Source organism: Cydia amplana, chromosome 6 (genome assembly GCF_948474715.1).
Source record: "Cydia amplana chromosome 6, ilCydAmpl1.1, whole genome shotgun sequence".
NCBI lineage: Eukaryota > Metazoa > Arthropoda > Insecta > Lepidoptera > Tortricidae > Cydia > Cydia amplana.
In genome coordinates, this window is record NC_086074.1 from 6,752,587 (window position 1) to 6,766,385 (window position 13,799).

Sequence of the window (13,799 nt, forward strand, 5' to 3'; positions counted from 1 at the left end):
ATATCGCCACTTGAAATGAGTAAGTACGTTTTTGACTGACACATTGTCAATCATGAACAATAAATTGACTTTTTTCTTTTTGACGTTATTGTTTAGCTATTGTATCTTCACGATTATATTTAGCTAAAATTTATATTTACTAATGTATAAGAAAACGCTCTAAAATGTCATCTTTACTCGAATATTGTGACAAGTTTCGTGAAATTTATTTTATTCACTACATCACCCTACCACCTGTATTATTAATTCCATGGATTTATTTACGATTATTTTGTTACTTCATTAATACTACTTTGTTACTACATGTCACACGGAAGTTTAAATACAAACTCAAACATCATCCTGTGTGCAAGATTACGTCATTTTTACGTCATCCGCACTTTTTGTCCGACCCCTGACGATGACATCACTTGGCACTTCAAAAAGCGAACGTAGTCCTAAAAAATAGAGGTTAAAATTAAACATCGATTTGTATCCCTATTGTCAAGCGCAGCATCACCTCAAAGTCTGTGACGATACCTAAATAGGATATGTACATTTATAAATGTAGGAGTCATCTTTGTTCTCAATATCGTAACCATATACATTTAAATATTGTCCTACAGCGTCGTCAAGCATAGGTACATTAAGTACGTAAGAAATAGCGAGATATAACTATATCAAATTAACCTAAGTATTTTATACTATTACGGAACACTTGAAGATATTCTAATTATTTTTATTTCGTTGTAAAATTAACCTAACTTACGTAGATCGCAAGTAGTATAACTAACGTTGTATAATCGACTAGCATTTGTCTAACAATATTTACAATTAACACACAACGTCTCGCACAGGCACTTTTCACATTCAATGTGAACGTAAATCGTTTGACACTTTCACTTGTACCGGTGCACTTCACTTAGGTACGTGGTCCAGTATATGATAGTGAAGAGCACGAAGCAGCAGGGGAAGAGAATGAGCGCGAACCGGTCGAGCGTTCCGTGCTGCGCGCCGCAGAACATGATGCCCTTGTCGATGCACGCGCCCACCCGCGCCAGCGCACCCTGCGCGGCGCGCCCGCCCATCGTCTCCATCATCGGCGGCGAGTCCTACCGGCCAAAACACTACAGTACACACAACAGCCACGCAATGTACAACATTCAGCCGAGCGCCCCTCCCTCCTCGAGCCTACATACCGTTACACATCAAGGCCTAACATGCGCCGCAAGCTGTGCACTACTTAGATATATACTTTAATTAAAACATTATTTGCTACGTAAGCGTATCAGATATTACTTTAGCGTCTAGTACAATACTTACACGGTGTCAATAGCGACAGTAAAGGAAGGAAGACGTAGAAATTTCAGGAATTGTTAGCCTAATCTTGCGCGTGATTTTGACTGGCTCTCTACAATTGATATTCTTCACCTAGACGTGACCGTCTACTTACGACCTGCGATGTGCTGTAGCCACACAGTGCAGTGCCTTTAATTTATCTTTACCTTACTACTCGATCTTGACTCGGTTCCGACCTTATTTTTTCTCCAATTCCTTTTCCCCGAGAGGGATGACTAAAAATTTGTCACTTTTAAAACATATTTTATGCGACATCCTAAACACACAGAGCAAACGTTAGTGGTACAGTTATGCCTACCCAATGAACGTTATTCGTAAAATATTCTACGAAATGCAATCTACGCAGTATTAAACATACAAATTCTAAAGGCGTGTTACATGGGTCGTTTAATATTTACCCTCGAAATGGTCTGATGGTCGAGCTGCTGCTTGAGCCCCTCGTCCTCCACACTGAGGGTCGGCGAGAACACTCTGCCCTGTGGGGTGCCTGTCACGGGAGTGCAACTCAACCTCTGGAATCGCAAGAAAATAATAATTTATGGCCTGGGATCAACCGCATGCACGTCCGATATAATACAGTTGACCCGCCTCTCGGGCATTGAGATCCACTCTCGTCTCATGGCGGATTGTGTGAGATGTAGCAAAATAAGCGGTCTATCAAGAATAAAATGGAGTGAAAGGCTACTCATGCACTAGGTATGTTAGCATTGGTCTGTACCTGAGAATGGTTGACGTGTAAAGGGGGTGGAGCTAGTTGCGCGGCGGAGGCGGCGCGGCGCATGTCCGCTCGGCGGCGACACCAGCTCTTGTCGTAGCGGATGCCGAAGAGGACCACGAAGTACTCGAGCAACGCCAGGAACACGAATATCGTGCACGAGATCAGCCACACCTCTATACACTTCAGCTCGAGCGCGTCGGGCGAGTTTGTACTGAAAATTGAGAATGAACAATGAATAACGTTACAATACGCACTGGAACATTTTTTTTGCCAATTTAATTTTAAAAACTTAGTAAAATAGGTATTAATAAATAATGCCATTATGATATTTTAATATGACGGTGTCAAGGCAGCCTGTTTCTCTTTTACATGCTCTTCAAGACATGCACACTTAAGATTTATGATTAGGAAAGAAAGCTGCTAAGAAGATGATGACGCACGACAACTACAGCTTCCCTTGAAAGTTGAGCTCTTACCTGACTGTGTCGAACATGGTGACGAGCGACAGCAGGGTGGTCACAAGCAGCACCATGCGCCCGGGCACGATCTCGGGGATGACACAGAAGCTGCCCCACGAAATGATGACGAACAGCGATGAGGGCAGATAGCTCTCCAGGAGATACCCCCGCAGCTCACGTGACAGCGTCATCTGTAGCCGCGCTGCCGAATGCTCGCCTAGAAGCATAACAAATAGGTAGGTAGGTTCCAAGTCTAAACACAAAAAAAAAGAATACTAGCTACATATTTTCAGAGAGAAAGTCATAGTAATGTGATAGAATAAGAGCAGACAATAAAGCATTGTCGTATAAAGAGGTCTGTTCCATAAAATATGATTCCAATACATCACTTTTCGACTAAACCTACTGTTGCAAGTGAAGCGCAATTTTTATAAAGTTTCTCAAATTGCTAATAACTTCTCTCTGATCTAATTCTGGTGGACTTTTACTACTACGTTGCTATCACGAGTGGTTTGTTCGAATAAAGGGTAAAAGTAACATTTACTAGTGAGTGATACATGTGCAGACTTCTGTTCTATCCCGACATTACTGTAACTAGCAGATTAAATACTAATTCAAATTCTCATAATATACCTACTCTACTTACTCAACATAACATATATTGAACGTAATATTTTAATTCCAAACGATACGCTAACTACGATTTTAATTTCTTTAACTTATTAAGTATCTACAAGTCAAAACCAACCAACCAACAAAAAACAAAGCTCAATATTTATACACTAGGACAGGACACAGTAAAACATCAGTATTGTTAACGACATGACACAGACAAACTAACCACCAAGCTTTACAATCACACACTATGATTATGAAAACATATAGGTACTCGTATTAGAAGAGTAACAGAAATGACTAACAACAATAACCCAACGCTAAGAACAGAAAGGTATTATCTGCTAGGCGCGGATGACGGTGACATAGCGAATATAATATGCAAGTTTACAGAAAATTATATATTATGTCGCTGTTGACAAAATAATTGTAATACGGTGTTTCATCCGAACCCAGCGTACTTGCGTCATGCCAGCGGCAAGCGACAGCGCGTAGGATTTTGCAGTACCTATAGTATTAGTAGTCCGACCGAGCGAGACATCGTTTTGACAGCAACGCGACAAATTACTAGGCAAAGAAACGGCATTGAGAGTTAAGATACTTAATTTGTATTCACGAAACAGCGAGAACCAGTTAACAAAGAATTGGACTCTGTCCGTAATTACAGTCAAAAAGGATTAAATGTCAAAATTGTTTATCACTCGGTCCTAAATTGGATACGTACATGATTAGTGATTTATGAGGCGCAAACATAAGCGCAAAGCAATAAATATACATTTACCTTCACCATATTTGGCAATACGTTTACTTTTGTCCGTAGTGAAGCTGACTACGTATTTGGGCAGGCGGAACTGGTTGCGCTGCCCGCCGGCCAGCCGCCAGCCCAGCCACGGAGGCACTTCCCGCCACTCGAATCTCACGTACTCCGATGTGTATTTGTCTGAAAACAGTTTAGGTCATAGCTAAAGTTATCGTGCTATAACACCAACCGATTTTTTCCGTATTTGTAAGTGAGAATATGTATAGATAGACCTAAGTGACACTGTATTACCCACAATAGACTTAAATCTGCACGTTTTAGTCACTATTCAAGAAAAAGGGTATGATATATACGCAAATATTTTAAAAAGACATGCATGCACAATTTAGTTAGGTAATAAACTGCATGCACAATTTAGTTAGGTAATAAACTCCTATAGTTACGTACATAGGTATACTTTGGTAACAGCAAGTACATTTCACCGACACTCTTCAAAGGAGAGAAAATAGGTAGAGTAGAGAGAGTAGTTTATAAAAAGCTAAAAGTCAGTTGTCAATTTATGTCATTCATTCAAATTGTTTGCGGTTTATAAGGGGTTTCTTTTAAATAATATTAATAATGTATATACTGAGTGAGGTCCGCAAACTATTATTTAAGCTCGTAAATAATTACGACAATGTGCGAAGTCGACGTGTAGCGTTGTATGACGAAAAACTGCAATGTTTACAAGTCGTAAGCAAATGTAAACAAATTAGGAGGTTGGCGCTCTATAAATATTTTGATACTTACCTAGCATTTAGCATATTTGGCATAGTAGTTATTTTATTTTTTTGGTGATGGATTAATATTACGGTATTATCGAGCTAGGTCTTATTTACACTACATTTCATTTTTCGCCTTGTTACAATGGTATATGGTGAGAAAGTGTAAACATATGTGTTTATCGTTGACTGTACTTTACATAGTGGTAGAAATTATGTGAGCTGACTTTGAGTGCACGTCAACGTGTATTTAACTTATATCCTTAGGTACCTTACGTGTGCACAGAAAATCTAAAATATTTTCTAGTAGGTATCCGTTTTCCGAAGATTTTTTGAATTTCCCGCCAAACATTTGTGTAATATTTCAGTACCCAGACTCTCTCTCTCATTATGTATTATGCGTAACACGTTTCATGTCACATGACATAATTATGAACAGGCCGGTTATCTTACATCCGCAGAGCAAATTCTATCGAAATTCAAACAGTAGGCACAAAAGTAGAGTTTAATGGTGATAAAAGTTACTATTTAATTATACTTACAGCTACTAAAATCAATGTTGCAGGTTTGCACGTCTAAAGGGTACAACACGAAGTCCATCTCGCATTTTATTGTTATCGTCGCGCTAAAATAAATGAAAACATTTTATTTTCACACAAATCAAATCTTAATCACACACCTCGTGTCCATTAACCCATCAAACAGATTGTAGCACAAAACTTTTAATTTCTCCGGCCGGCTCGTAAATTCAAAGTTAAGTTGTCAACGCCATTACAATATAGTTTAATGTCACAACATAAAAATAACGCATTCCATATGTCTGCATGAATCACGATCAAATAAAAATAAAAATAATAGATTAATACGGTCTGCTTCATGTTTATCACTTTGTTTTTCATAATATTACTAGTTAGCAACTTTTTAAATAAAGTATGAATATAAATAGAGGAGGTCCTCGACATTGAATAAAGAAATATGTTGGACAGATATAACTACGAGTAGATTCTTACTTTCATCATCGTTATTCGCTGAACATAATTATAAACCTATATACGTAGAAATTGATGTTCACTCAGTTATTGAAATATTCAAAGAAATGTGTGTTGACATTTCTTTCTTATATGGAAAATGCCATCAAAAAGCGACGTACTTCTAAAACTGTAAAAATTAAACCAAAAAATATAGATATGAGATAAGGGCCCCTATTCGACATGTACAACTGTCAGATTTTTCGTCCACTTCAATTCAACAGTTGAATGAATCGCATGTTCATCAAGTGCGGATAATATCATTTGGTACAACCAATAATTCAACAAATATCAACTTTGTGTTATTACTACTTTAAGATTTATAATGGTTTGGTCTGGTTGTCACCTAACTGTGGATTGCTAATGTCAAATTTTGACACAGGATTGTTCAGGTTCAACGGAAGTTCAACACGATACGTCAAACGTCGCTTGTCGAATAAGGCTCCAGGTTAGTAATATAGGTACCTACAGCTTATTTATTTATTTGTTAAAGCCTGTTTAAAAGAGAAACCTATTAGTATGTAAAATTAAATAATAATGTCAATAGACGAACCCAATACTGACTGAGACGGTGCTATTCTTATAAAGCCTGAGCGAGGCCATCTCCTGCAGCACGGAGAGGATCCGCATGGTCTGCAGCTGCCAGATGTACAGGTCCGGCGTCCAGATGAGCTGGCGGAACTCCCATGGCAGGTCGATGGACTCCAGGCCCACCTTTAGCCGGGGGTCCTTCCAGGACACTTGTAGAAACACGTCCAGTGTTATCTCCTTGGGAAATAGAAACTTATATTTTCGAATTAATATCATTAGGGAGAGGGTAATAGTTTGTATCTACATATTTAAATAGAATAAAACAGAGCTTTATAAATGTTTATTCGAAGGAGCCGAACTGAGCGGGAAGGTACTTACGAAGACTAAGGGCCAGTTGCACCAATTGACGGATTGATCAACGCCACTCAGCATTAGCAGTGAGCAATAAAATACAAACAGTAAAATTTAGCGAAAATTTTAACGTTTACACACGGTTTTGTGTAACCGGCCCTTAGTAGAAGTAGCCTGATAATATAAAAAAAAAACCTTTTGAAAAATATTAAAATTCAGCCTCCAGCCTCTTTAACCCTTTGAACGCCACGCCAATCGTACGCGGCGCGTCATTGTGAACTAGAGCTCCCGATACACGTGTTACACGCTGACACGGGTACCCGTGTTCTTAAGCCCGGCGGTACTAAGAACCCGAACTACACGAACCCGCCCGGATCCAGAAACGTTTACACGGGTACCCGTGTACACGGGTACACGGGTACACGAAAGAACGGATCTTATTTACCCGCGGGTTCAACCGTTCATTTTCGTGTAGCAGAGATTCGTGCTATGAAGAGATACGGTGGAATATAAGAGAGATTAGGAAAGTTCGATTACTTTGCAGTTTAACGTGGTATTGATTGGTAATGTCAATAATAAAGTAGACCTTGTTTCAATAATTCATATGTTTTGTTTTACTCTAATTAAATTAAAATTAACAATAACTTAGGTACCGTTGAGTTCATTTATATAATTTTCTTCATTGATGTAGTTTTTTGATAATGAAAGTAAACGTATTCTTTATTGTATTATCATCTATAGTCATGCTCATTATACATCAGCTGTTATAATTTGAGGATGGTAGGTACATATATGATACCCTGTTAGGGCACTCCATATTTGTTAAGTCTAGGTAGGTACATGCATTTTATACGTATAGCAATGAAATCTATATTTATAATTTAATATTTAACGACCTAAATGATTATCTAACTAAGACAAAAGTAGATAGTTATGCTTACTGAAACTACCACGAACGGGGTACTAACAAAATGAGATTAAGTATTTTAAATTGCCATATCGTGTGAAAAACAAAATACATGAGATATGTAGATAATAAACAAAGTGCAGAAGTTTCATTCAATAGAACGTGTTGTTTTTACAACGTGCGTTGGTGCTTTTGGTCTTATCTCTTTGTGATAAGCTAGAGACATCTGCAAAAAAATACAACAACTAATCTTTCAGGTAGGATTATTCTATTGTTTTGTTGCCGCGCGGCTCTTAAAAGCATTTTACTAGTGACAGAGACAGCAAACAATGAATAATATCTATGCCTAAGATTTAAAAAGTATCTCATAGACTCCAGTTCGCCTATTGGTCAGTTGGATACTAAAGTCTATCTACGTTAATCGTACCGTTTTGTTGTTTTATTAATAGTTTTTGTTTTGTTGTTCACTGTTAATATTTGTAAAAAAAATGAGAAGAAGTTGGGTGTGGAACTTTGCCAGATCCGGTGACAAAGCCTATTTCTCTTTGTGCAATGACCGGGCAAATAACGAGGAAGACATTTGTTATCAATACATCAAAAAACACCCACCATGACGACCCCTGAGTAAGTACATTTCTTCCTACTTCGTATAGTGAAACCAAAAACTGCGTTAAAATTAATGCGATTTTTTTACATTTATAACAGTTATAATTTATTAGAATGTTTAGTATATTTAAATAAACAGTTCTGTAGTATATTTGTAATTAAGGTATTGAAACAATAAGGGTCATAATGGGAATGAGGATGGGATTTAAAACTACCGTTCTTATTACTGTGTGGTATATGATATATAATGAAGTTTATATCAATCAATCAATCAATAAATCAACTAATGAAATCTTCACATTTTACTTGTAGATACTTTAAGTTTAAAGTAATCAATTCACAAAATATTATGCACCATAAACAGTCACTACATATTACAAATAATTTTGTGATTAATGGGTCTTTTCTATATGGAAACAAGCACTTTACCATTTGTGACAATTTGTAGAAAAACAATTTTTTATATCTTTGAAAATTACTGTTTAATTTAAAATAAGTTTTTGGCAAAAATTTCATTTTTGTTACACGCTTTTATCGCTGACTGTACTTTTCTTACGACAGACAACTAATACTCATCGAGACAATTCTAAAAACCCCTAACACAATTAGGTTGCGTTGTTTCATCACAGAGTTCCTATGGCCACCTCCAGTCTCCATCTTCAGATCAGCTCGATGGTACCATAATATTGCATTGTCACCCGACTTACATGTGTATGCAAAATTTCAGCTCAATCGGAAACCGGGAAGTGGATCAAATTTAACTTGCAAGATTCCATTACAATTTAGTTACATCATGCCCTCCCATTCCGAAGGCCGTATAATTCTTTTTAAATCGATATCATAGATGGCGCTATATGTCACAATCGGCGATAACGAAATTTTTATCTTACAGATTAAGATGTATTAAGAGACATTTAAAGTGTCATAAATTAAAAACATTATAAATGAAATACAAACATTAATAACAACCCGAATTCAATGCATTCATTTTCAAAATTTGAAATTACAATTATATCGCGACTGACTACGTTATGAACAACAGCGCAGGACAGTTATGTGGAGCTGTCGAAGTAATATTGAATATTGTCACTAGATGGAGCAACCACGGTTCTAATATGTGGAGTTTGATTTAGAATAATTACATTTGAGTTATGAATTACGAAATTTAGTACATAATGTAAAAAAATAGATCGGTCAATAAACATGCCTACTCTAAATGAGTACCTATTTTTTTTAAAGTAGGCCTGACGTTAAAATATAAATTAAAAAAACTCGTAAGCCGATGTTTTTCAAAAGAAATGAATGCTTTGTTTTTAAACACAATGCAAGTTTTTATTTCGCTTGATGTCCAAGTCAAACGCACATTTTACTCCTTTATTGACCGACGCGTTTGCGAAGGTCTCCGTTTTAACTCGGGCCAAATTTCGTTTGAGGAGAACGTTCTCCTCGGTTTAATTCTCAACCGATTCTCATCAAATTTTGTGACCAGATTCCAGGATAAAATAGTTTTTTTTTTCAATGTGATTATTTCAAAATTGCGGAAACAAATATGTAGTCGTATCAATATTATAAGAGCATTTCTTTTCTTTTTGAGATATATTTACAGTGCTTGGCAAAAATGTAGAAATGTTGTAATGGTATAGGCGGTATTTAGATATGTATGTAGGTTTTTACTCGAAAATAAGTAGCCAAATTTCGTCAAATTGGCTAAGTGCTATCATGGCGCAGTTAGCAAACAGTTGCTTTGATGCATGGAGGTTCCAAGTTCGAACCCCAGTAAAGTGCGCTGCTAACTTTTTGTAAATTTTTACACTTATATTATTGTATTATGTATTATTATTTGTGCAAAGCACGGGTTAAACGTATTCGTTTCATTTTTCCAATCTTTTATTAAACTTTTTGTTAATTTAGTTTTTCTAAATAATTCTAAACGGCGTACCCATATATTTTTTATTCAGTTTTAAGCTATGCTCGCGAGGTCTACAGTTTATTAATTTCCTTGTTGTAAACGATGATCGGCTTAAACCGCGAAAATCAAAGTTTGTAAACTTCATGAGGTAGAACAAACTAAATTGACAGCGATTTTGATAACACAGACTATGCAAGTGTTCTTTTAATTACATAATCTAATAGAAGTTTGATGTTTAAAATAACACTAATAAAATATGCTTGGTATGACTCATGCAACTATCTCTGTCACTCGAATTACAACTTAATGTGAGTAAAAGAGCCCAAAATTTGCAATATTCGGTGTTCGCGGGTCGCGGGGCCTGCCTAGTCGAATTTTTGTTGACGGACAAACTCCGACAATGACTGCACTCATGACTACGACGGGAAGTATGGGGGTGGTCATGATTTGGTCATGGACTGGCCACGGTGTGACATGCGAGTTATCCTTGAAAAAAATACCTAGGTGTTCGTATTTCCAATGCAAGGTCATGACCGCCATGACTGGTCAAAAGTCGATGTTTCGCTTCTAAACTGAATACAGTGCGCGTTTGCAAACTTGAATTGACAATACGGTGTGTTATATCTATAGGTTTGTATTTATTTTTAATTTAATACGAGTACTTATGTCCTCAATCGCTCCAGCGTCTCAAGGCCGCACAGCGACGTGCACACGCACACTCGGATTAAGTACTAATTGTAAGGTGCGTCTGTGTGCTTACGAAAACTACCATACAACTAGGTACATAGGCGTGAACGCTGAACGCCACAGTCATTCGTGCCGTCCTCTTCTTCTTTCTAATAGTAGCGACAGGGACAGCATGCACGGTTTGAAACTTCTAACAGTTCTAACCATGTTAATAAAAGAGGGACGGGCAATATATCTCGCCGCGAGATACTGTCGTGCCTATCATGGCTAGCCCGGCTGTAAATATTTGTTTTTAGTGCAAATATTTCCTTTTTGTATTTTAAAATACTACAAAATAAATCGTGTTACTGCCGTTTGTACGAGAATGTAAATTTTTAACATGAAATAAATCTTTAATAAATAAATACATATTATAGGGACATTCTTACACAAATTGACTAACGATACAAATGTGTAATATACAATTAATACTTAAATACATAGAAAATATCCATAACTCAAGAACAATCTGTCTCATTATATAAATAAATTACACTTTATTTTCAATATAAAAAAATCGATCGAGTAGGTAATTCAAGGTCACTTTTTTTGTAACGTTGTGGACCTGCTACTTACGGGTTAAACACCCTGACCATGGAAACCGGCATACCCTTATTATTTTCCCTCCTCTTTTTTATTTCCGAGACTTGGTGCGCGACTGACACTATCAATAGCTGGCGCGCTCGAGTAACATTTTTAATAACTAATCCGTTTTGTATATATGTTTTCTTAGGTACAGTCAGCAGCAGAAGTTGCTAAGCGGGCGAGGCGTTCATAATTACCTTGACGCGCTCTTATTCACTTAACAATAAAGTCGCGTCAAGATTATTTTGAACACCTCGCCCGCTTAGCAACTATTGCTGCTGACTGTACATGATAGGACAAGTACGGCTACCATTAATTGACATTTGACTTTTACGCCACCGACTGCGTGAACTCGATCGCACCAATACATCAATGCGAGTGCGAGCGAGATATACTGCGATCGACTTCATGCAGTCGCTAGCGTACCTAAACGTCAAATGTCAACTCATGATAGCCGTAGCGAATAAGCTACAAAACTTTTAGTAGCTAAATAAAAAAATGAATAAATCGGAAATACAATTAGTTTATTTATTAATTTAAAAGCATGGCAAAAAAAACGTTACACACATTTTTTATTGCAATATTACGAAATAGAATGTAAAACACGCAAAGCAACGTACATATATGGGGCATTATCTATGAAAAGGGACCTTATTGTCGATGGCGCTTACGCCGCACAGCGTCGCGCGGCATTGTATTTATATCAGAGCATCGTTAATAACGGCGTAAGCGCCATCGACAATAAGGTCCCTTTTCATAGATAACGTCACATATGCTACTTAGGACGGTGCGCTTTTTTAGTATGGGATTGGCGGATTGGGTATCTGCATGTACTATGTATGTACTAGTATTTTATGGGGCATTATCTATGAAAAGGGACCTTATTGTCGATGGCGCTTACGACGCACGGCGTGGCGCGGCATTGTATTTATACCAGAGCATCGTTGATAACGATGTAGGCGCCATCGACAATAAGGTCCCTTTTCATGGATAACGTCACATATGATCTGTGATCCTTACAAAATACCTACTCCATCCTTTCCTATATACATGGTCTTTTTAGGGTTCCGTACCCAAAGGGTAAAAACGGGACCCTATTACTAAGACTCCGCTGTCCGTCCGTCCGTCCGTCCGTCCGTCTGTCACTGTGTCACCAGGCTGTATCTCACGAACCGTGATAGCTAGACAGTTGAAATTTTCACAGATGATGTATTTCTGTTGCCGCTATAACAACAAATACTAAAAATAGAATAAAATAAAGATTTAAGTGGGGCTCCCATACAACAAACGTGATTTTTGACCGAAGTTAAGCAACGTCGGGCGGGGTCAGTACTTGGATGGGTGACCGTTTTTTTGCTTGTTTTGGCTCGACTCGATATTTGTTTATGGTGCGGAACCCTCCGTGCGCGAGTCCGACTCGCACTTAGCCGGTTTTTTATTTCATAATAAATCTAAGAAAATACCGCGTAGTATTATATCTATATCTCTAGGTACTAATATGGGGCATTATCTATGAAAAGGGACCTTATTGTCGATGGCGCTTACGCCGCACGGCGTCGCGTGGCCTTTTATTTATATCTGAACATCGTCAATAATGGCGTAAGCGCCATCGACAATAAGATCCATTTTCATAGATAACGTCACATATAAATTTAGATTTTAATATGCGCATATTTTTTCAAGTTATTACTTTCGATTTTATTTAACGGACGTTAAAAATAGATTGTTTCGTCGGCGCGACCTTGGGCTTTGGGCCTCTCAAGGCCATGTGGACGGCACGCGGCAATGCAACGCTTAGCTCCAAGAATTATTTTATTAAAACAGATCATACCGCAATGCCGTGTTCTTTCTGCCCTAATGTGAAGCATAGGTACCTACTAGATACCTTCAAACCAGCATAAGAGTCCTCTTTGATTATGCATTATTATTGTGTATCTCAAAGTCACAGTTATGCTGGTTTACCCGAACGCTTGTCGTGCCGATTTGCCGAAGCAAGGTAAGCGATAAGAATACGACCTGTGATTTGTAACGAAACTTTGACGCCTTCGCCTATACTAAAGTAGGTACCCATTCAAACTTCTATTTACAATACAAAAAAATTAAAAAGTCAAATTGATTTCATAATCGTAAATTATGATATGTAAATAAATTTCAATTTTGTCGCCGATGGCTGAAACGCCATCTAGTAATGATTGACTTTAAAAATGAATGTGATGTGTAGGTTTAGTGCGTGAAAGCTACAACAGATGTCGCGCGAGAGGTGTTTTGACGCCATTTCAACGCATGTTTGTCGTAAGAGTTTTATTAGCTCCGTGGGGCTCCGTGCGCCATCTAGTTTGTTACTGTGAACTAAAAAATTGCCTACAAGTATTTGCTACTTAGGACGGTGCGCGTTTTTAGTATGGGATTGGGTATCTGTACTAGTATTATATGATCTGTGGTAATTACACTTAATTTATACGCGGGCATTATAATTTCCCCAACAAAGTTGCTTATTATTTCGGCC

The 13,799-nt window shown here is 37.6% G+C and overlaps 1 protein-coding gene across 5 annotated transcripts in view; it reads right to left on the reverse strand.

Annotated features, from left to right (window-relative positions):
• Positions 1-505: 505 nt before the first annotated feature.
• Positions 506-13,799, reverse strand: part of LOC134648762 (glycine receptor subunit alpha-2-like) — a 56,491-nt gene continuing 43,197 nt past the window's right edge. For 2 of the 5 annotated variants that reach the window (XM_063503304.1, XM_063503309.1), the window contains exons 4-10: positions 6,232-6,461; positions 5,193-5,275; positions 3,911-4,069; positions 2,533-2,731; positions 2,057-2,267; positions 1,737-1,850; positions 506-1,091 (exon numbers count right to left, since the gene is read on the reverse strand). In XM_063503304.1, coding sequence (XP_063359374.1) covers positions 879-1,091; positions 1,737-1,850; positions 2,057-2,267; positions 2,533-2,731; positions 3,911-4,069; positions 5,193-5,275; positions 6,232-6,461 — 1,209 coding nt within the window. In that variant the 3' untranslated portion in view covers positions 506-878. The remainder of the gene's footprint in view (positions 1,092-1,736; positions 1,851-2,056; positions 2,268-2,532; positions 2,732-3,910; positions 4,070-5,192; positions 5,276-6,231; positions 6,462-13,799) is intronic. The other 3 variants (XM_063503306.1, XM_063503305.1, XM_063503308.1) reach the window with 3 other exon arrangements.